The sequence below is a fragment of the Odocoileus virginianus genome, chromosome 6 (genome assembly GCF_023699985.2).
Source record: "Odocoileus virginianus isolate 20LAN1187 ecotype Illinois chromosome 6, Ovbor_1.2, whole genome shotgun sequence".
NCBI classification, from domain to species: Eukaryota; Metazoa; Chordata; class Mammalia; order Artiodactyla; family Cervidae; genus Odocoileus; species Odocoileus virginianus.
This window is the reverse complement of record NC_069679.1, coordinates 6,648,574-6,672,907: the sequence shown is the minus strand read 5'-3', so window position 1 is coordinate 6,672,907 and position 24,334 is coordinate 6,648,574. Positions and strand designations below refer to the sequence as shown.

Sequence of the window (24,334 nt, the reverse complement as noted above, 5' to 3'; positions counted from 1 at the left end):
TAACCAAGGACGACTTAATAGATGGTTCTATATATTTAGAATTTTAGAAAACAGGATCTCGGAATGCCACATGCCATCAATAATTTATCCCTTCTTATGCAAAGAGGTTAACGTTTCCTGGTACTGCTCAAGAGCTGGCAGAGACAAGAGGCGAAGAGAGGAGGTACCTGGAGGGCTTCTGCTTGTTGAGTGCTGATTCGGATTTTGGGAATTCTGTAATCCCAAGGTGTAACTAGGATTTTCTGAGCATTTTTGCCCTGTGATTGGACCTCTTCTATGGATGGAAAGGTCACCACATAGTCCCGCCAGTTCTTCTGAAGGATGCCTACCACTCTGCCTTTGGGAAAACAAAACAAAAGAAAGCCTTCACTGGTAAGGTGTCACCTAACTGGACTCTGACCAGCTCAGCAGTGAGGAAGAAAACAGGAAATGCAACATCCAATTTTTTCAAGCACATCCACACAAGTTGAGAGATGCAAACATTTGCCTTCCTTCTAAGAAGGATGGATCATTTTTTTTTAAGATAGGTAATTTTTAAAATAAATATTGTCAGTATGCCCCCCTCCCCCTTTTATTTTGTGGTGTGACTTTTAGAAGGCATTATTCCCACTTTCTCTTTGGCCCTTACTTCACCAATCTCAGGTTTAGGTATGTGGGAAAAGTCAATGATTTTCACCATTTTTTTTTTCTTTTTTTGTGACCACACTGCATGGCATGTGGGATCTTAGTTTCCTGACCAGGGATCGAATCCATGCCCCCTGCAGGGGAGGCATGAGGTCTTAACCACTGGACCGCCAGGGAAGTCCCTGATTTTCACTTTTTTAAACCTATGCCTTCTGCTGTGCATTTTCACTGTCTTGCATTTTCCTACCAGCCAAAATCATTTGGTTCAACATTATTAAGTATACAAATCATAAGTCTGATACGTAAAACTTTTAATCAGCACAGACTGAAGTCAAGAAAAGACAAAGTGTAATAGTTGAAAGTGCTATCTTTGCTTTTCACAAGTATTTATGGAGCCCCTACTAGGGATGAGGCCCTGTTCTAGGTCCTAGTAGGGAATACAGCTGTATCAGAACACAGTTCCTGACTTCTTGGGGATTACACTCCAGTCTGGGTGTCTGTGGGGATGGGAGGCAAATATGTGGGGCAGTGAGGACTGCTAAGAGATGCAGAGCAGCTAAGGTGGCCAGGAGGGATGAAGGGTCAGAGTGGTGGCTATTTTACATGAAGGGACTTCTGAGCAGAGACCTGAAGTGAGGAAAGGAGGTGTGAGAAGGCTTGGGGAAAGCTTGTTTCTCAGGCGGTAACAGACAAGCTGGATATCCTGGCAGAGACCTGATAGGACCTGAAGGTTTTGAAAGGACCACTGTGGCTCCCTCGTAGAGAGACTCTCTGGGAGCAAGGACAGGCGCAGGGAGGCCAGTGAGGCGGCTGTCAGGAAAATCCCACCAGAGGTCTGAGTGTACTGGCTTAGGAGCCAGGTGGCAGAGGGCAGGAGTGGCTGGATCCAGACCACACATTAGCACTAGCGTGGACAGCATATGCTGATGCGTGAATGAAGGTGAGGATAGCTCCAAGGTCCTGGGTTGACCAACTACAAGAACAGCCTGGCCATTTACTGAGATGGGGAACAGTCAGAGAGAAACAGGTTGCTGCTGCTGCTAAGTCACTTCAGTCATGTCTGACTCTGTGCGACCCCATAGATGGCAGCCCACCAGGCTCCCCCGTCCCTGGGATTCTCCAGGCAAGAAGAACACTGGAGTGGGTTGCCATTTCCTTCTCCAACGCAGGAAAGTGAAAAGTGAAAGTGAAGTCGCTCAGTCGTGTCCAACTCTTAGCGACCCTGTGGACTGCAGCCTACCAGGCTCCTCTGTCTATGGGATTTTCCAGGCAAGAGTACTGGAGTGGGGTGCCATCGCCTTCTCCGAAGAAACAGGTTGGGGGGGCAGAAATCAGGAGTTTGTTATTAGGTGTGCTAAGTTTGAGGTGCCTGTTAAGACATCCAGGGGAGGAGGCCAATCAGACGACTGAGTAGACAAAACTGGCTGCGGAAGGGGTCTGGGCTGGAGAGACAGTCAGAGGATCGGAGGGCAGCTCCTGGGGAGAGTGTGCAGAGAGGGAGAGATCCAGAGAGGAGGCCGGGTGCATCCGAGAGGAGAGTAAGACGGGCAAGAACCAGCAAAGGAATAAGGAGGAATCCACCAGTGGAGGAGAAGAGCCCAGCAGCTGAAGAGGTGGCAGTGCTCTGCCAGCCAAATGCTGCCGGCGGGTTCTAGGTGCCGAGGACTGTGGGCAGTGAAGTCACTGGTGACTCTGACAAAGGACAAGAGGTAGGAAGGGGTGGTGCCTGGATGTTGTGGTTTGGGGAGAGACCAGGGAGAGAGGAACTGGAGAGAAGAGAGAGAATTCCCTTTTCAAAGAGTTTTGCCAGAAACTGAAGCAGAGAAAACGGCGATAGCTGGAGAGGATATGGGACCTAAGAGGGTTTTTATTTTGTTTTAAGGTGAGACATATTATAGCCTATTTGGGTGCTGATGAGAATAAAATAAACTTGCAGAGACAGGAAACTGATAATGTAGGAAAAGAGATGATATCATATGTCAATAATTGCAGTATTTCCGGACTAAGAAGAGGAAACAACAGCTCCCTCGGATGCCGGGCAGCCTTCGGGCGGGCTCACCTGTGGGCATGGGCTCACTCGGGGACTCGCCTGGGGCCCTGTCGTCACCGTCACTCTCGCCCAGGGCGGCGGTCCTCCCTTTCCACTCACTTTTAGGGAGCAGTTCAACAACCACCACGTCTCCATGAATTGAGCGGTTTCGAGCCTTCATCCCGTGGATTAGGACGTCACTGATGAGATCTGTTTGGGGAGCAGCACAGAGAAACCCCATAAAGCCAAGGGGAAGACCACACTGGTGAGGCCTTTCAAACATAATCCGTTCAAGACCTAATCAGCATTACTGCAAATAAAAGCTCCCTCCTTTCAAAGATGAAGTCAAACAAGGCAAACTTTTGCTCTGCAGGTTAGGAAGGAAGAGACGCTGCAGCTAGGCCATGCTGTATAATGTGCTTTCATAAAGCCACCCCCAACCATCTTTTTTTTTTTTTTTTTTGGCCCCACCACTTGACACACGGGATCTTCGTTTCCCAACCAGGGATCAAATCTGCATCCCCTGCCCTGGAAATGTAGAGCCTTAACCGCTAGACTGTCTTTTAAGGTAGCTTCCCTGCACGAGGCAGGGTCAGCCCACACTGGGACTCCGCCCCATACCTTTAGGGGCCACGCGGCCAGGGAGCGGTCCGCAGGCTGTTGAACTGCAAACACTGCAGAACTAGAAGCCTGATGAGCAGAAGCCTGGAGAAAGCCGTGGCTTCTCACTTTCCTCCAGCCTCACCCTGTCACTGCAGAACTAACAGCACACTCTAGTATGATACAATTTATTCACACAGTTTTTCATCTATGTTACTTTTTAAAAGACTCCAATGAGGCAATAAAGCTCAGGGATGCGGTACAGGACAGTGTCTTAAAACCTCAAGGTTCAGCCCCACTGCTTACCAGCTGCACCATCCTGATACACCGGGTAGTTACTTTGCTTCTCCGTTGTTAAATTTCTTCATGTGTAAAAGGCAGTAAACAATAACAATACCCACTTTAAGTGCTTAGAAGAGTATCTGATACATAGGAAGCACTCAATAAAAGAGTAGCTATTACCATTTTTTAGAGTTATTACTAAAAAATCAGAAATTATAGACAAAAAAGCTAGGGAAGAAAAAAAAAACACAGCCCATGACCCCACACAACCAGCGTATCTGAGGATATCTCACATGGCTCATATGGAGTGACAATCTCAACTTTGCTTTCAAAAGCAGTCTGGAAATTTATGTAAGGTTATACTGAACCTGAATCTTTACTGCTGGCTCCTTGAAGTCGAACAAAAGCTTCCATTTGTGCTCTGTGCTTGTTGACGTTCAGAGTTCCCTAAAATCAAAATCAATATGAAAAGCTTCTTTCCTGTCTGTTTTAACCTCCAAAAGGTACAGCTCAAAAATTTTAGGAAAATATCCCCATTATATTCTTATAAGGTTTATGATCCCTTTCTTTAGGAATAATAATAATAATTCATCACCAATGTTTATTTTCTCCAGAGAATGTACCGTCATTTTGACCTACTCTTAACTGTACCAAGTATTGTAAGGGCTACGATTTATCTTATCTAAGTGATGAGCAATCTTTAAAATATCTTCTTCCCCAAAATATCCTCTCAGGGATGCTGTAAACTTCATTATCAATTGGAAGCATTAGCCTCTCCAATAGATATAGTTTTTAAACACCCACATTCAGGGACTTCCCTAATGGTCCAGTGACTAAGACTCCTTGCTCCCAATGCAGGGGGGCCTGGGTTCAAATGCTGCTCGGGGAGCTAGATCCCACATACTGCAACTGAGAGTTCACATGTCACAACTAAAAATCTCACGTGTCACAACAAGGATCAAAGATCCCACAAATAAATAAATAATAATAAAAAAAAAACCCTACACTTTAGGGAGGGAGTTTAGTGTGGTAGGTTCAACCTAAACCTATATAAAAATCTGTATGTAAGATATTTGTCAGAACAGTTCTGTATCCTGACTGTGGTGGTAAATGCACAAATTTACACATGATAAACCTGTCTGCGTGCACACAGGCATGCACATACATACAGTAAAGCACAGAGAACTGTTGAAATCTGAATAATAATCTTGATTTCCTCTCAAGACCCTGATAGTATTTGGGTCCTGGGTCCTGAGATAACACACAGACACAGTTGAAAGGGGCAGGAAAATGGGAAAGGCATGAGGAAGCCAAATTTCAACAACTTTACAATTCTGCCAAACCTCTAGACCTTAATGCAAAAATATATTCTCCTTCCCAGTGACGTGCGTGCTAAGTCACTTCAGTCGTGTCTGTCTCTGTGTGACCCTATGATCTGCAGCCCACCAGGCTCCGCTGTCCATGGAATTCTCCAGGCAAGGATACTGGAGCGGGTTGCCGTGTCCTTCTCCAGGGATCTTCCTGATCCAGGGATCGAACCAGCATCTCTTACATCTCCTACACTTGCAGCTGGTTCCTTCACCACTTGTGCCACCCGGGAAGCCCACGGGAGGCATTTAAAGGCCACCCGTGTGATGCTTCATACGTAACCTAATTAAGAACACTAGAGAATGGCTCCGAACCCAAGGGTGATGCCTGCGGAGGGGACTCACATCACCTTGAACGTTGGCGACTCTGGCTTACTGAGGCCATCTTGCTGACAGCCTTTGAAATCAGAGGCCTGGGACAGGAGCTAAATAAAGAGAAGGAAACACGCTGGCTGGCCCTATGCTGACTCTTCACCACCACCCTCACCTGGATGTAGCGCCCAGACTTGATGCCGGCTTCTAGCACTTCCAGCGGTACATGTTCTGGGTACTCCTTCCCGTGGCTCTCCTGACTCTCATTCTCTCTTTCTCGTCGAGACTGAAGGATAGACTCACAGAGCTCATGGGCAGCCTTTAAATCAGGCCAAAAATTGTCCAGGTAGTTCTGCATTTAATAAAGGCACAAGAGAAACGTGGTCAGAAGATAAAGATTCTGTTAAAGCAGCATTACGAAAACTCCCCAATAGGAACTGCTGGCATTCAGTTTTGAAGAGGTGTTAAATGGGCAGTACCCTCCCAAGCCTCATGCTACCGGTTCATTTTCTACCATCTCATTAATCCCGGCAGCCTTGCCCATGGAACTGAGGGAGGCTGTTCCTGTTGTGGAATGCTTCTGCCCTCTGATCACTCTGCATTTTCAGATCTCCCTCACTCTCCACAATCATGCAAGTATGTGCACACGTCCAGGCTGCCTGTCTTTACAGGGATCTCACTGCTGCAGTGAATGGAGACCCCAGTGAATGGAGAGGAAAAGCTCCTACATGTGCACTTTTTCTTTTCATCTTGAAATGCTTGAGATTTATAAGAAATCTAAATAACCTGGCAAAAAATGGTGAGGAGTAAAGTATAATAAGGCAGAGTCTCCCCTCCCTCAACCTACAGGCAATCTCCGATGCTCAGAGAGGAGGAAAGAGGTTTCTGTTCTTTGATGTTAGGCTTTCCAGCCTCATAAACTCCCTGAGGACCACATCTTCTTTTATGACTATACAGATATAGTCACAATATTCATGTGGAGACACTCTATCAATGTGACGACCTAGTATGAAACATAATTCCCAAACAAGTGTCAGGGTACCCTCCAAGTAGAACATTACTGAGTATTATTGTACTTCTTGGTGTAACTTGCAGAGAGGCCCTAGATAAGACACCAAGGTCACCACCTAGAGGAGACTGGTGTAGTGAGGCTGCCTGTGCTTTATCTACTTCCTGCATCCAGGCTACACGCCCTCACTTCTTCAAGAGGAATTTATTGTCCTCATTCCTTCCAATCTACCTTCAAGTCTCCACAGAAAATTCTGGGCTTCCTGCTCATCTGAACTTCACAGTATCTCTTTTTCTCTGCTATCATACACTGCTACAAAGCCCTCGGTTACACAGTTTGCTTAGGAAATGCTATACAAAATCAAACTGTACTATGCTACTGGGCTACAGAGAAAAGTAATTTTCACAAAAAGTAGAAAAACGTAATTTTAGTCAGCTGTCCCCTGCAGGAACAAGACATGATGTATTGCAACAGGAAAAATAAGTGACACTGCCATTAATATCCAGCGCCCCTGGATTTTTCTGGCATGTCAGAACACTTTTTCTTTATAGCAGGGCCAAGAAAATTCTATTGGCAAATCTTTAGCAATACATGCACATGGGAACCTTTATAGGATCTACAATTCAAAATCCAACTAGACGCTCTGTAAACTGACAGGGGTAATGGAGGGCCTCATTCCAGTTTCTGAATCAAAAAACAATATTCACCATTGAAACCTGATCGACCAACTGGGCGTGCAGAAGTGGCCAGTAATCTCTTGAGAGATTAACAGACATCCTATTCTCCAAAAAGGTACCTAAGAAATAGGAGGACTGTGTTGGTCAGAAAGCTCAAAAAACCGTCACTGATAATGCCGCTCCTGTCTGTTACATGGACATCAAGCTGGTCCAACAGCCTTCACAGAAGTAGTATCACAGGTCACCCTTCCCTTTACCCTTACTGACCCACGCCCAAGGTCAGAAGCAAAGAAGTGTGAGGGACAGTGGAACAGTAGAAAAAGAAGACTGACCTTTAAAACTATGTTTTGTGTATATTCAGCAAAACAGTTTTGGAGTCAACAGGGCATAGTGATTAAGAGCTTTGGAGTCAGACTGCCTGGGTTCTTATCCCAGTTCTATCACTTTCTCTCTGTGACCTTGGGCAAGTTGCTTTAGCAACTTTCTGGGCTTCAGTTTCCTCTCTGATAAAATGGGGATATTAACACCTGTCTCAAAGGGTTGTTGTTAGAAGTAAGTGAAATAATATGCTCAGAACAGTGCCTGGCATAGATAAATGCTGGCTATTATTTTTAGGTAGAACCATGTAAAACTGCCATTTTGTAAGTCAAAAACAACAGAATATTGGCAATTTTATAAGATTCAATCTATTATCATTACTACTAGTATTATTGTTATAACTCTAAACATGTGTTCACTGTCAGTAGGGGTTTACTGGTCTGCCGTCTTAGAAACTGTAGGCCTTACAGTCACAGGGAATTTGCCCAAATTTTCCAAAGATAAGATTAATTAGGTGGAGAATGATAAAGACATGGAACTTCTTAAAGTCTTCATTCTTTATTTTCCCTTTTTTGTACTGCCAAAGGGATCCAGAGCCTTATGAGCGCCACTGTGGAAGTGAACACACACACACACACACACACAACCCAGCTGAAAATACCTTGAAGGAAATCACAAACACTCCTTCTGTTTCACTTCCATACTGCTGAATTGCCTCTTCATCTTCTGTCACCATAACGATGGGCATCCTATGCTGGCAGTGGTGATAGTACCAAGCGGCTGCATTGTAGATGCTCCTAGAAAGCAAGGGGCACATGAGCCCTCCCAAGGCAGACAAACCCAAGCTCTTGATCAGAACTTCATACTTGGCTTTCAATCTGCTACCCTATGGTTTATACAGACAACCATTCACTCATTCAACACATACTTCCTGAGCACCCATTATAAACATGTCCTGAATTGGGTCCTCTGGGGGATAAGAAGAATCAGAAAGTGCTTGAGATCTCTTGTTCTCTAAGACATCCAAGCAGCACAGAAACCTCATCCATTTCTTGATATGGCCTAGAAACCATGAGGCTCTGCCACCATTAACACATTTTAACTAGAGGGATGAACCACATAGCACCACAAACAAGCCTTTGGCTAAGAGCAAAAGTAGACTGGATGCAAGTAGCTGAAGATCATAACCCAGTAAAGACAAAATCCAACATGGTACCACGTGAAATGTCTGAAAATCTTCCTGACGAGAATCTGAATTGAAAATGGAGTCTAGGTCTGGAGAACGTATTCAAGAAAGGATCATATTTCCAATGAAGTGGATGGACTTGGAAAGTCAGTTTCAATAGGCATCTGTCTCCCTTTCTGCAAATGAAGATGCTATGTAAGGTTCCTTTAGTTCTAGAATTAAAAAATATTCACTCAGTACTGACTGTGTGCAAGGCTGTGTAGTTAGTAAGTGTGAGTCCTCACACGTGACCCAATCTAGGAAAAGATTTGCTTTTCCCTTTCTGGTGTTGAGCCCTGTGGGAACTTAGTCCATTAAGGACTCAGTATATATCAGTGCTTATTTTGCTTTAGAGAATTTAAATATTTAATGGCTACACAGACAAAGAATTACAAGGAAAAAGATGATGTAACTATTTTGTATGGATAAGCTATTTTAAAACTACAGTCTCTTTTGCCTTCTACAGAAGAGTGTAGCAGGAGCTATGGGTGCCCAGCACCTGCACCCTGAGGCTGCCTCTGACTTCAGCTGAAGCGGGGTGACAGTTCCATCCCTTCTTAAGGGCGTGCTGACTGGAGTTAACACCCTCTGGGAATGACCCTCAGCTAAAGCGGTAACTACGTGCCTTCGCCTCCACCCTTGGAGGTGACTTCTGGGGCACGCTCTGCATTCTTTCTTAGAGGTTCCCAGCAGACAGAGCCTCAGTTTCCCTCAGCTGTAACACATTCTTTACTGGTTTCCCTCATTCTCTGCATCACTCTCCCCAGTTCCTCACTCCTGCTTCTGGGAATTGCTTCTTACATTAACAACTCATCTCCCAAGTCCTTGCCTCAGGGCTCTGCATTTAGGTGGACTCAATTATGACCCCTCACTTCCTAAAACAGCTTGACTAGAATGAAACTAGGAGTTTCAGTTTAGTAAGATTGGTGGGGATATTAAAGCAACTTAAATCAGAGAAAGTGAAATGACCTTGGCTTAAAAGTAGGACCTCTCCCTGCCCCCCGCCCCCCACACACCTGCATTAAAGCTGTGACTTCTGGATCCTATTAGCTTTTAGGGGCCTGGGGCAAACTTAACTCTAGGCACCTGTATCTCCTTAATTACAATTTCTAAAATTGTATTCAAATGACATCTCTAGAATATTGACACATTAAGCATTTCAGTATTAATCATAGTTCCAGAATAATTGTTGGTTTGTTCTGGCATTCTGTTTAGATCAACTCCCAAATAACCAGTGATAGAGAAATGAAAGAAGCTGATAGGGTGAAAACCCAGCTATTATTCAGGGCCATACCTGCTCTGCCACTTCTCCATGGACTCCCCTCTTTCCCGAGGGAGATAGCAGGACTGCTGAAATTCATTAGCGAAGAGGACACAATCATGACGCGCATCCTTTAGGAGATTTCGCAATTTGTTATACTGTCTGTGACACAGAGAAGAAGAATGAATCTCACATAGCATGTACTCATCTCCTGCCAGCTCTTGCTAAGGTTCAAAAAAGATGAGGTATTTTAGAGTGAAAGATTGATTATTTAAAACCCAAGAAACACTTATTTATATTGGCCTTGGTGTGTGCAATATGCTTGGGCTGTTGTTTCTCCATTTCACCTGCTGGAATGGGTGTGGGCAGAGCCTCATTAGTTAGTTCGTGGATCAATTAAATTCCTCTACATCCCTTTCCCTTTCTGAGACCTCTGGCTGTTTATTACATAATTATACGAACTTGCCTCACACAGCCCCTTAGTCAAAGGCTCACAGAGAGGCAAGCAGAGTTTAGGGCTGTATTTTTGTACTTCACTTTATTCCATAAATGGCATTGGGTATTAATACATTTTATTTTTTGCTGGCAGACCTGGAAAAGGCAGGTAAGGTAAGTTTGGGGATTTATCTGTGAATTTTATTGATGCAGCCACACCATTTACATGAATGAAGGCTAGCTTCATCTGTCAGACAACTAACAGAAAGTTTTAAGGTTTTTCCCCATCAGGAGATCTTCCTGTGAATCTCAGCCAAAGCAAATAAAATGTGAAGTCTCATTTAAGTCAGTTTCTAAGAAGGTGCTTTTCAATTGTCTTGGTAATATGAAATATATAATATTCACAATTATTTTAAAGGAAATCAATTATTTATTTTAAAATGGATTAATATTAAATCAGATGTTAAATTAACATATAAATTATCCAAGGTAGACGACTGGTCTTTAATATAAAAAAATTTGTGTCCTTGCATTCCTACTTCCAGCCTGCCACCATGGGTTTTTAAAAATAAGTCTTTTCATTAGAGCAAAGGCAGAATTTCAACTTTTTTCCTCTAAATAAATGCTAACTATCAAATCTGTATCATCTCAACACTTCGCTGGAAAACAAGAAACACATTTTACTTTCTCAGTAATTCTAATTTTGAGCCACTTTAAAAGGAATCAACAACAAAAAGAATCATTAAGTACAACTTATAAAACTGTCCTAATGAACAAAAGGATTCAGCTTCATTTATGTGAATGGTAGCTTTCCTTAATAGAATTCCATTTGTGTAAACAAAAGCTGCCCCTTTCTCCTGGAAATGCCTAGAACATATTAAATTTATAACTTTCCCACTTTCACAAAGATACACTTAAAATAATTTTTCAAAACCTTTTAGAATATGCATAGAAGAGTCTCCATCACTGTGCTAACAAGACCTAGACCCTCCTTACCAGGTGCTTAGGCAAGGACTTTCACTTTCTGCTTCACACATTTCTGTCATGCATGAATTTTTTAAATGAGTACCATTCTTGTTAAGCAATAAAAAAATTGAGAAGAGGTTTTATAAACACCTGAAATTTATTAATTCAGAGAAAATACTGAAAAATTACTGCCTGCTTTTCCTGATCTCTTCCAGTTTTTTGCTCCCTTTAGCCATATCCCTAATAAAGCACCTGAGTTCCGTGCAGGTATTGGCTGCACTATACCAGCTAAACACCTTCCAGTTAGTAAACTCCTTTGTGCTCCGCTGAATGCCCTCAGGGGAACCACCAAGATATCCCTGATGCTGCCCTTCGTCTGCATGGTCCTGCTCATGATGAACGCAACACAACCATCCATTCCTCAAAAAAAAAAGTCAAAACTATAACTACCACATGTCCCAGCAATCCACTTCTGGATACAGACCTCGAAGAACTGAAAGCAGCATCTTAAAGAGATATTTACACACCCATGTTCATAACAACATTATTCATATTAGCTAAAAGGTAAAACCAGCCCAAGTGTCTACAGTGGGATGGATGGATAAACAAAATGTGGTCTATACATACCATGGACTGTTACTCAGCCTTAAAAGAGAAGCTCTGACATATTCTACAACACAGATGACCCTTGAAGACATTATGCTGAGTGAAACAAGCCGGTCACAAAAGGACAAGTATTGTATGATTACACTTATATGTATTTCCCTGAGGAGCCAAATACATGGAGACAGAAAGGACAGTGGTTGTCTGGGGGTGTGGGGGGGTGTGCAGGTCTTGGGGGAGGGGCGCGGGAAATTAACATTTAATGGGTTTCAGTTTGGGAAGATGAAAAATTTCTGAAGGTGGCATATTACAACAGTGTCAGTGTATTCAATGCTACCAAATGGTATACTTAGATAGGGGTACATTTTATGTTATATATATTTTACTGTGATTAAAAAAAAAGCTACACTAATTGTCAAAACAAAATAAAACCACAAAAAAAGATAGAACAACCCATTTCAGTGGGATAAGTGCCATGAAAGGCAATGCGCAGGGTGTGATGGGAACCCAGGAGGGAGGGAACAGACCTGAAGGATGGGTGAGCAGTAAGTGGACAAAGGGCCCCAGGGAGGAAAGAGAGGGGACAGAAGGCTTGAGAGAGCAGATAGCACGCTTCCTCCTTATATCTCTAGTACTTAACCCACGGCAGGTACTCAAAAAATTTCTTCTAAATGAGTCAATGAACTCACAACCCATTGCTACAACAGTGAACCAAGCACAAGATACAAATGTCCTGGGACAAACTCTGACATTTCCAGAACCCAGTTGCTCTTTTGCTAGGCTTCGCATACCTCACTGCATTGGTTAGCACACCCATACTCTAAACCTGGGACTTCTCGAATCCAGTCCTCTCCAAATACCTGATGCTCCACAAGCCAGACCCAGGGGGGTTTAGCACCAAATAAGTGAAATGACAATCCTTGCCAATGTTTAGAAAAATCTATCACTTAGCAAAAAGAATTTTCTGAATTTGAAGTTCTACTCCCATATATTTTCCTTAGACTTTTAGAGTGTGCCTCCATTTGTCAGCTACCTATCAGCCAGATAAAACAAATGAACAAATGGCATGAGAATATTAATGGCGAAAGCAGGAAACAAACAGTGAATCACTCTGAGTGTGACAGTCAAGGGCTCTTGTAGGCATGTGGGCTTATGGTTATAATTTAATAGCATATCTATAGAATCCAGTCATATTTTTTGCTAGTCAGGGCTGGTGGTGCACACGATGGAATGAGATATATGAGCATCCTGCATGGAGACAGCAGAGAACATCACAGTGCCTTAACCAAATCTAGCCTGAATGACAGGACAAGAGTTTCAAATAGTCAAGTACAATAAAATGATCTCAAGTTTAAAAAACTTCCAGTCTTACAAAAAAACCCTAGTTCCCTGGTCTGGCTAAACTATTTTCTAAATCTCCATTATCTATAGACAGTTGCTCAGGGGAAGCAAAACTTACCTTTTCTAGATTGATTTTTAAAAAATTTTTATTCAATAGTGATCTTATCTGCAGACTCAACATTCCTTCCCCTGCTGACTCCTCTCTCTGGGGATTAGAAGTGGGTGTCACACAACCCGTGGGAGATGTGCAAGGAAGTGGGCTCCGTACTCAATGCTGCACTTCTTCAGTTTTTGCAGAACTTGGGTGAGGTCTCCTAGACTTGCTTTCAGAGGTCCCTAAGTTTTCTACAAGAATTTCAAAAATTTCTATTTCCATTTATATTAGGTTGTATTCTTTCTTTTAAAAAAATTGTTTTTTTAACTGTGGTAAAAGTCAAATAATATAAAACGTAGTAGCTTAACCATATTTAACTTATAGTTTAGTGACACTAAGTACATTCAACCTGTGCAACTCTCATCCATCATCCATCTCCCAAATTATTCATCTTCCTAAGCTGAAACTCTGTCTCCTTTATACATTAACTCCCCATTCTCCTCTCCCCCCGCACACCCCCCCAACCCCAGCCCCTGGTATCTATCAATGTACTTTCTGATTGTGAATTTGACTATTCCAGATACCTTGTATAAGTGGAATCAAACAGTATTTGCCTGCATTAGGTGATATTCTTAAAACATTTTAAATGGAGAATATTTTGGACCAGGCTTCCAGCTGCAATGCCATTTGGTGTCAGGACCTGCCCTTTTGGAAGCCTCAAAGACTCCTCAAACTCAAGACCTCCACCCTCCCACCCCTGACCTCCTCCAGTATTCCCCCTCTGTATCGGGTTACACAAGCCAGAAACCTTAGTGACATTCTTGACACTATCTTCTCCCTTATCTCACTTACATAAATCCATTACTAAACCCTATAGATTTTTTTTAAAAAACAGTTGCTTTATTGAGATATGATTCATAAAATTCACCCTTTTAAGATATACAATTCAATGGTTTTTAGTGTAGTCCCAGAGTTATGTAACTGTTACCATTATCCAATTCCATTTTTATCAGCCCCCAAAGAAACTTACACCCATCAAGCAGTCACTTCCCATTCTCTTTGACTCAGCCCCTGGCAACTACTAACCTACTTTCTGTCTCTTGGATTTACCTATTCTAGGCATTTTATATAAATGGAATCATACAATATAGGATTTCCATGTGTGTGGCTGGATTCTTTCACTTTGCATAATATTTTCAAGTCCATGTTATAGCATTTATCACTACTTTATTCCTTGTTATGGCTGAATAATATTTCATTGCATGGTTAAACCACCTTTTGTGTAACCATTATTACTAGCCGGACATTTGGGTTGTTCCCATAGTTTGGCTATTATGAATACAGCTCTTATGAACACCTGTTTCCAAGTTTTTGTGTGGACATGTTTTCATTTTGTTATACACTTATAAAGTTCTATAGATCTTACCTACTAAACAGCTCTTAGAAAAGTCTATTTCTCTCCCTGTCTCTAAGCCAGCCATCTCTCTCATGTGAACTAAAGCAAGTGCCTCCTCTTCTTTTCTCCAAGCCTCTTTTCCACTGGCCCAGTAATCTTTTTAAAATTGGAATTTGATCATGTTATCCCCCTCGCTTAAAACCCTTTAGCACATCCCTGAGGCCCACAGGCCCTATCTTAGTCCAGTCCAGGGCCCTGCCTCCCTCCTTCTCCAGTACTCCCTCCCCTGACCTTGCATGGCAGTTTCCTTGCCTGGAAAGCTTTTCTCCTTTCTTTGCCTGGGACTCACACATCCCTCAGAGCTCAACACAGGCCTCTCACTCAGGAAAGCTTCCCCTCCGGTGCCCAGTCTGGGCTCTCCTGAGCCAAGTCCCCACGCCTCAGCATGCTTGTCACAGCCGCACTTCCCATCTGTGTCTGAGTGTGTGTCTCCCCATCAAGGGCACGTCTGCTTTTGCCCCCCACTGTATCCTCGTGCTGGCACAGTTTCTGACACACAGAATCTCTCAGGTACACAGAGGAACATCTTAACACAGGAATGATGTCAGCCTTACAGGGCAGCACATGAGCTCTCATTAAATAAGCATTTGAGGATTGTTAGATGGCAGAACGTGTGATTATTCCAATCAAAAACTTGACATTCCTCATACTGTTTTGTACAACATACTTATGAGAACAGGCATTTTCTGCATTGATATTATTGAAATCAAGCTACAAAATCATATTAAATATAGAATCTATGTCTATAGACAGAGGCAGTGTGTGCATGCTTACTCGCTCAGTCATGTCTGACTCTTTGAGACCCCCATGGACTGTAGCCTGCCAGGCTCCTCGGTCCATGGAATTTTCCAGGCAAGAGTACTGGAGTGGGTTGCCATTGCCTATCCAATAGAGGCTGTGTCTTTCCATTATTAAACCCAGCTCTGGTGATTTCATTTCAGTAAAACAATGTCATTGGTCCCCTTAAATTAATGTTCATTTGCAGTTTTCTGATTTTGTAGCTTTGTTTAATTTGAAGGTCTGATTTGGGTTTAGGGTTGCATTAAGTAGTTAGGTATGAGGATTTATGCCTAAATTTATGTTGAAACATATTTAAGTAACTTAATTTAAATTAATGCTGCTGCTGCTAAGTCGCTTCAGTCATGTTCGACTCTGTGCGACCCCATAGACGGCAGTTCACCAGGCTACCCCGTCCCTGGGATTCTCCAGGCAAGAACACTGGAGTGGGTTGCCATTTCCTTCTCCAATGCATGAAAGTGAAAAGTGAAAGTGAAGTTGCTCAGTCATATCTGATTCTTAGCGACCCCATGGACTGCCGCCTACCAGGTCCCTCTGTCCACAGGATTTGCCAGGCAAGAGTACTGGAGTGCGTTGCCATTGCCTAAATCAACGGCGGGTATCCATGAGAATTTCTTTTTAGAAACAAAGTTGACTCTGTTACTCATGTTGAGTAACACTGATGTAGGATGGGGAGTTAGATCATGTTGACCTCTGAGATCCTCTCCAGCTGTAACACTTTGATCTCAGTCTTACGTTATGTACTAAGAGACTGAGACTCATGCTATACAGATGGTATTTAGGAAGGAGTCAAAAGGAGAAAGGCAGGCATCCTTCTTCCAGACACTAGAGTAGACCAGGTATTTTCACTTGACAAAACTTACCTAAGCAATAATGTTCCTAAAAGCATGCTAAATAGAATGAATTATTTACCAGCCTCTCAAAAATCTCTAAGGAAGAACTGAAAAACAACTTTTCCCAACATTAAATGAAGCAAAGCACCAGAGAGCCTCTGCTAGGCCGCAGGCATCCCAAGTCACTTCAGTCGTGTCCAGCTCTTTGTGACCCTATCGACTGTAGCCCGCCAGGCTCCTCTGTCCATGGGATTCTCCAGGCAAGAGTACTGCAGTGGGTTGCCATGCCCTCCTCCAGGGGATCTTCCCAACCCAGGGATTGAACCTGCATCTCTTATGTCTCCTGCATTGGCAGGCGGGTTCTTTACCACTTCTGCTAGGCCACCTGTGGTTAAATACAAATACTCAAATGATTTACATGTAACACTTATGAAGGCCAAATTAATCAAGCATATCTCCTGAATCTTACACATTCAATGGCTGTCATCAACTATAAAGCTAGCTTTTAAAATATGACACTTTTCAGGGCTTAGGTAACTTCCTTTAGCTGTTTCAACCTGAATACACCTGCTGGTCGCCTAACGGGTAAATAAAGCACCAAGTCCCAAAGCTGCATTCTTTTTGCTGCTTCTTATTTCTCATCAGCAGTCATGTTCATTTCCCTGCATTGATACCAGTCTCAAAACTATTCCCTTCAGAAGGCATTTTAAACTCCCACACTCCATGTTCACGTCTGCACTTTGCACAGTCCACATTAAATCATCTTACATGTGGCCAAGGCATGCCACAATTACCTTCTTGCTTCTTGCATCTAACTCCAACAAGACAACAAGTTTGTTGAGAGAGGAACCAAGACTTCTTTTTGTACTTCAGAAGGCCTGGAAGTAGGAGCTCAAAAAATGCTCACCAAAACCTGGGAGTTACCCTGTGAGTCTGTTCCATGACTCTTTAGCTTTCATTTTCACAGTTAGTACATTCAGAGACACGATGGAGTAATGGAAAACCAGTAATTTTTCAAGTTAACTACTTCTAAAATGTTCAGGAAAAAAAGACTATTTAAATTCCAATTCTTTGCTTTCAAATGTCCCAGGAAGGGGTTTTTAAAACAATCCTTAATATTAAAAATATTTTAGAAAACAGAAGTTGAAAAGCCTCAGCAGTGTGTTAGCAACTCACACTATAACAGCAAATTGATTTTAGTAGCAGAAATTGAAATACGACACCTGGAGCAGCATTTAAACCTGGATGTGTATAAACATTTATATCTTTGTGTCTGAACAAAATCAACTTCAAGCTCATATAAAAAATATTCTATCTGAAAAACCTGCACACAATCTAGTACATGTGTATTTTTTTGAACTGAGCATATAATAAAGACAACTTATCATTTTCATATACAAATAAACACACTTCATCTTTTACTACCAACGTCTGAAAAAACTACAACATTTAAAAAAGAATAAACATAATTTCTGCTTAACTTGGGGTGTTAAGAGGTTGGGTGTATAATTCTAATACGCTGTTTCCATACAGTCAAGTTCAAATCATAAATCTTTTCCCAATGTAAAAGAAGCAAAACCATTTATAGTGTATTTACTTAAAAGGTGAAAAACTGTTCTTCCTTTACTTATAAGGCAAGCATTTTACACTGAGTTCAATCAGAAATTCTTGTTTAGCAAATACAATGACTATGGTTGGTGGTTATACCAGTAGTCTAAAAATAAAACAAGTTAATTCTGGTTTCATTGAATAAATCACAAGTGATTAAATAAATTTATAAAGAAATTTGCCTGTCCAATAAAGGAGCCTCAAATTTTAAAACACTTTCTTTTTCCCAGGGGGAAAATAATGCATGATTCTGAAACAATGTATCTATAAATAAGAAGATCAAATAATATGCAGTTTTCAACCAGAAGTAAGCAATAGGTCTGCTACTATAAAAATGCAAACCAAAAGCCAAGAATCTTAAATACCCACATTCTGGGGACACTGCAGTTTATTGATTTATAGTCAGATCTTTGGGCCAGGTGTTGAAGAAGAAATATAAAAGAATGTTACTGCATTCCTCACTGGCAAAGAAAATGCCAAATTAGTTCAAAAAGTCCTTTCTGATGAAAATAATGAATTCCTCCCCTCTCTCTCCAACAAGGGACCTTTTCTAAAGGGGAAAAAAAACCCTGCACCATAAATAAATAAATAATGCAAAACAGATACCTCCGGCCTCTTTGACGCTGCACAGCTTGACAAGCCGTTTGCATGAAAACAATTCCCTTCAACTCGGGAAACTCAAGGATCTCAAGGTAATCTTGAACGACTTTCCAATCTGGAACCATGTAATGAGTCACGTCACTGGACAAGAGTTTCCCATCTGAAGCATAATTCAAAACGGAAGAGATCAGACAGCGTTTGCAAACCTGGCTTATTAAGATTTCAATGTCAGGGTGTCCCCATGTGCAGAACAACTTCTAATCTTGGCAACACTGTGAAGTTTTTAAAAGAAAAGACAGATCCACTTTGGTAGAGGTAAATTCAGCACCTTCATTTTTCTGAAGTTATGATAAATAAAAGCTCAATGTGGTCTATGGTGTTGCCAGTGGTGCAGAAGGTGACAGATTAAAAAACAAAAACCAAAAACAAGCAAATCCTAAGCACAACTTAACTTTTTTTGTGTTAACTCAGCGACCTACACTCTCATTCCAGTGGGGCACCACAAATAAACATGTTAGCCACTTGCTTATGCCCAGGCATAAGCCGCTTCTGTTTCAAGCTTGCGAACGTGCTCAGAAGTCTCCTTGGGCCAGGAAGGCTGAATTGACTAGAAAAGATGCTCAGTGCAAGCAGGGGCAGAGGTGGGACTTCCACCCAGCCTGTGTCTCGGAGCTGGTTAGCCAAGCTGTAACTGAAATGTTCACCTTAACCATAAGCTGAGGACCCCAGATATTGGCTGAAAAAGACTACTATGCTCCTCTCCCACCACGGGGAGGAGAACCTGCCGCCCCAGCCACCCCGGCAGCCTAGAAATCAAGTGGAGGAAGGTGTAGCAGGCAGCCGACCCAAATCCAGTTTCCCCATGACCTTCCTGGACGACGAGGGCCCAGATGATTCACAAATCCTACAGTCAAGAGGGCTCTCCACTACGTCAATGTGTGAGGCCTCGGTGCTGGTAGGTCAGAAAACGGGTGGGGAGCGAAGCTAAGGACAACGAGAGCAGCAGCGGCGTTTGCTCCCGCGCCCCGACTGGGACTGCAGGGCCCACCGCTTCGCCGCTGCGAGCCTGGGGGCCGGACGCTCCCGCGCCCACAGGCCCCTCGGAGAGCCCCCACACCAGGCCTCTGCGCGGCGGGGGCGCCTGCCCCTCGGCCCTTCGGCTTCCCGGGGCAGAGCAGACCGCGGAGCCGTGGCCCGGACCAGCTCTCGGAGGTCTGGAAGCCGCCTGCCCCTTGTGCGCGACCGGCAGCCAGGTCGGAGGTGATGCCTGGAGGCGGGCGGAGGCCCGGGGGCCTCGGACTCTGCGCCTCTGGGCTGCGCCTTTCCACCTTAAGGCCGACGCTCTACCCCGGCCCCGCCGCCCCAGCTCCAGCTCCTGCCCGGCCTCGGCTCCCCGCGCTCCAGCCCCGGCCACCCGGCTCCCGCCCGACCTCGGCTCCCGGTGCCCCCAGCCCTCCGCACCCCGGGCCCTGACCGTTGTGGCAGGTGGCGGGCTGCGGGCAGAGCGGGCTGTTGCAGGGCACGCTGGGCCGCAGGTAATGCTCCCGCACAATCCGCAGCGTCCGGCCGTGGAAGGTCCTCAGAAGCAGCACCTTCTCCCGCTTCTGCAGCATGCTGGCCGCGCCCGGTCAGAGTTCCGGGCCCCGGAAGGCGCCCGCTCCGCGAGCGGCCGGGAAGCGGCAGCCGCGGCGCCGCGCGGGCGGAGGCGAGGCCGAGGCTTCGGGCCCGCCCCCTCGGCCTGGTCTCCGCGGAGCTCCAGGCGGGCAGGCCCTCCCGGCGGCGGCCTGAGCGCTCCGGGCTCCCCACCGAAAACCGCCCTAACTGCCCGAACCCCGGTGTTGAGAGCAGCAAGAGGCCCGCGGTGTAGGTTCTCCAGCCGGGCTCACAGTCTTCCCCCCAGCCCTGCCTCAGTTTCTCCCCTCCTTAACGGTTGCCTGGGGATGGAATTGCCTGGGAGGGGGTGGAAACCACGTAAAAGACTTCAGGGAGACGAAGATAAAACAGATCTTCTTCCACGTACGACGGGGTCAGGTCCTGATAAACCCATCTAAGTTGAAAATCCATTTAACACACCTAACCTACCCAACATCACAGCTTAACCCAGCCTATCTTAGACCTGCTCAGAAAACTTACTTTGGCCTAGAGTTAGGCGGAATCATCTAACACAAAGCCTATTTATGACACTGGTGAATACCTCATGTAATTTATTGAATGCTGTACTGTGAGCGAAAAGCAGAATGGTTGCCAGCGTTTCGGTTGCTTACTCTGATATCACCGTGCTGTCTCTGAGCTTAGACTTGTTCCCTGCTCAGCATCACGGGGAGAGTGTCTTGTGCCATTAGCCCAGAAAAGATAAAAATTCCAAGTGGGTATTACTTTCACACCATGGTAAAATCCAAATATTATAAGTAGAATCATGGGAAGTTGAAACTGTCAGTACAGGGAAACTAAAGTCTTGCAAAGATTTGGTGCAACTGTGAAGGATTATTGTACTTTGTTTCGATCTTCAAGTCCATATAGGAATGGGACTCCCTTATTAAAATGGATACTTATCTTTTTGTTGTTGTTTAGTTGCTAAATCCTGTCCGACTCATTGCAACTCCATAGGCAGTAGGCTCCTCCAGACTCCTCTGTCCATGGGATTTTCCAGGCAAGAATACTAGTGTGAGTCGCCATTTCCTTCCCCAGGGGATCTTTCGGACCCTGCTTTTGCATCTCCTGCTTTGGCAGCTGAATTCTCTACAGCTGAGCCACCAGAAGCCCAATTATTAGTGTTTTGTATTAATATAGACAAATATTAGTATGTTCTCTTTGTTGCTCTTGCTATCCCTGAAAGAGCTAAAAGATTCAGCAAATAAGCCAGCAACCCTGCTAACTCAACATTTTTTCCCTTTAAAAAAACTGTATTTATTTTTAATGTCATGTATTTTTAATTCATATAAAAATTCAAACAATGCAGATAAAATGGAAACCAATCCTTTCCCTTGAGGTAAACATTATCTATTCAATCTCAGCATGATAGCATTTGCAGCCTCTGGCAAAGGAATTCTTGCAATTTGATGGAGACTAAAACACAGTCCAAAACCACTGCAGATGGTGACTGCAGCCATGAAATTAAAAGACGCTTGCTCCTTGGAAGAAAAGCTATGACTAACCTAGACAGAATATTAAAAAGCAGAGGCATTACTTTGCCAGCAAAGGTCCATCTGGTCAAAGCTATGGTTTTTCTAGTAGTCATGTATGGATGTGAGAGTTGGACTGTAAAGAAAGCTGAGCGCTGAAGAATCGATGGTTTTGAACTGTGGAGTTGGAGAAGACTCTTGAGAGTCCCTTGGACTGCAAGGAGATCCAACCAGTCAATCCTAAAGGAAATCTGTCCTGAATATTTATCAGAAGGACTGATGTTGAAGCTGAAACTCCCGTGTTTTGGCCACCTGATGCAAAGAACTGACTCATTGGAAAAGACCCTGATGCTGGGAAAGATTGAAGGTGGGAGGAGAAGGGGACGATAGAGGATGAGATGGTTGGATGGTGCATCACCATCCAACTTGATGTGCATCACCAACTTGATGTACATGAGTTTGAGCAAGCTCTAGTAACTGGTGATGGACAGGGAAGCTTGGTGTGCTGCAGTCCATGGGGTCACAAAGAATCGGATACAACTGAGTGACGGAACTGAAAATACAGTCTCTTTTGAGATCACACTCTCTTGGTTGGATGGAAGCCACTGTTCCTCCAAGCTCTCAACAAAAACCTTTGAGCTGCACCAGGAGCTTTACGAAGAAGTGAAACAAGTTTAATTTCCACAAGTCAATGGAGTCAGGCATTATTATCCCCATTTTACAGATGATGAAACAAGATTAGAGAGGTTAAGCTTATCAAGGTCAAGATTATTCAGTTATTAAGTGATGGAATCAATATCCAAGCTGGAATCTGGCTGAATCCAAAGCAGGCTCTTCACTAATTACCGTGCTCTTCACAGATGAATAAAATACAGCTCTTGTATCTAAGGAGTTTATAGTCAACTTGTTCAGTGCTCGTTAAGGCACCTCAACCAGCTGATAGAAGAACATTGGCACTTCCTTTTATGCTAAAGTGAGCAGAACTAGAATATACAGTTTGATCACTTTCTTTAGGGCACTGGTCTGAACCTTCTTGACACCAGGGACCCGTTTCTTGGAAGAGTTTTCCACTGACTAGGGGTGGATGGGGGAGTGTGGCTGGGTGGGGTGGCTGGGTGAGGGAATGGTTTCAGGATGATTCAACCTCATTACATTTAGGGTTTGCATCCTATGAGAATCTAGTGCCACTGCTGGTCTGACAGGAGGCGGAGCTCAGATGGTAATACCAGCTTTGGGGAACAGCTGTAAATACAGGTGAAGCTGTGTGGCCTGGGGGTGGGGGGGATGTTGGGGTCCTCTGCTCTAGGAGAACATATTTTGTTGTTGTTGTCATTTTTAATCTTTGGGATCTTAGTTCCCTGACTAGGGATGAGCCTTCATCCCCTGCATTGGAAATGTGGAGTCTTAACCCTGGGCCGTCAGGGAAGTCCCTCTGCGGGAATATATTAAAAGAGTCATGATCCCTCACTCATTGCATTTTTATGTAAAGTTATCTGCACGTGGGATGATGTGAGTGAGATCTGAGGCAGAATCACACAAGTTAGGAGAACATCACAGGGCTGGTCCCCAGGTCAAAGCACTAGGCGGGCCCATATGGCAACTAACAGTGCAGGAGGACAGTTCTAGAGACCCCAGGCACGCAACAGGGCTTGACCTTTATGTAAAAATGCTTCTGACAGCAGCTCATGATTCCCTCCAAAGTGCTCCCATTCTCTTTATTTCTTTTTCTTACTTCTTATATGTCCTTAACATCCCTCTTTAGCATTTTGTAACTTTAAACTATTTAAAACAATAGGGAAGGACAGGGAAACCTAGCGTGCTGCAGTCCACGGGGTCGCAAAGAGTTGGACACGACTGAGCAACTGAACAATGACAACTTTAAACTTCCTCTAAATTGGGACTAGTGATCTTTTAAGGTAGAGAATGTGTCTGGGGCTCTATTGAAAGTTGATGTTATCAGTATTTAAAATAATCCAAGGCCTGCCAAGCACTTCTTTGGCTTGCATGGCAGCGATAATGTACAAATTATGTTCTCAAAAGCATACTCCCTTATTTCTTGGAACTGATGATCTAAAACGGACAAGAATGCCTTTTTGTTGATTTGTTTGTCTCACAGACCATCTGATGCCTCTTGGATGAGAATATGTTTCTCTCTCAGAATAAACTAGGTCATGCTGCAGTATATACAACTTAAAAAATCCCAATGACTTAAAACAACAAGATGTTGCATGGGTGCCTGTAAGATCCATTCTGTATTTTCTCCAGGGTCCAGGCTGGATGGAGTGAGTCCTCTCTGAAACACTATTTACTTCATTGTTGTTTAGTCGCTCCGTCATGTCCAACTCTTGCAACCCCATAGACTGTAACCCACCAGGCTCCTCTGTTCATGGGATTTTCCAGGCAAGAATACTGGAGGGGGTTGCCATTTCCTTCTCCAGAGGATCTTCCCAGCCCAGGGATAGAACCCAAGACTCCTGCATTGGCAGGCGAATTTTTTACCACTGAGCCACGAGGGAAGCCCCCCTTGTTCTTCACTGGTGGAGGGAAAAGAGCCCTCTAGACAGCCTTATGTCAGAAATTAAAACCTCCGTCTGAAAGTGGTACATGTTTCTTCTGCCTAGTGGCCAGAACTAATCACATGACCACACATCCAAGGTCAGACAAGGGGTGGAGGTGGGATGACTGGGTAGGCAGTGCAGCTCTTCTCTCTGGGCTTGAAGGTGGTGCACTGAAACCCCTTGGTGAGCAGTGTTAGTGACCACTGACTTAACTCA

General features: G+C 43.9%; 1 protein-coding gene and 1 long non-coding RNA gene across 5 annotated transcripts in view; one reads left to right on the top strand and one right to left on the bottom strand.

The window, feature by feature from the left end:
- The window catches only part of DIS3L (DIS3 like exosome 3'-5' exoribonuclease), a 32,744-nt gene extending 12,574 nt beyond the window's left edge, over window positions 1-20,170 (bottom strand). The window contains exons 1-8 of the mRNA XM_020876833.2: window positions 19,913-20,170; window positions 18,445-18,598; window positions 9,738-9,866; window positions 7,880-8,015; window positions 5,390-5,566; window positions 3,904-3,982; window positions 2,684-2,863; window positions 168-337 (exon numbers count right to left, since the gene is read on the bottom strand). Of these exons, the coding sequence (XP_020732492.2) occupies window positions 168-337; window positions 2,684-2,863; window positions 3,904-3,982; window positions 5,390-5,566; window positions 7,880-8,015; window positions 9,738-9,866; window positions 18,445-18,598; window positions 19,913-20,051 (1,164 nt within the window). The 5' untranslated portion in view covers window positions 20,052-20,170. The remainder of the gene's footprint in view (window positions 1-167; window positions 338-2,683; window positions 2,864-3,903; window positions 3,983-5,389; window positions 5,567-7,879; window positions 8,016-9,737; window positions 9,867-18,444; window positions 18,599-19,912) is intronic.
- LOC139035553 (uncharacterized) overlaps window positions 19,003-24,334 on the top strand; it is a 33,196-nt gene continuing 27,864 nt past the window's right edge. For 2 of the 4 annotated variants that reach the window (XR_011488142.1, XR_011488141.1), the window contains exon 1: window positions 19,008-19,650. This is a non-coding gene — a long non-coding RNA (uncharacterized lncRNA). Of the gene's footprint in view, window positions 19,651-24,334 lie in introns of all 4 variants that reach the window. The other 2 variants (XR_011488143.1, XR_011488140.1) reach the window with 2 other exon arrangements.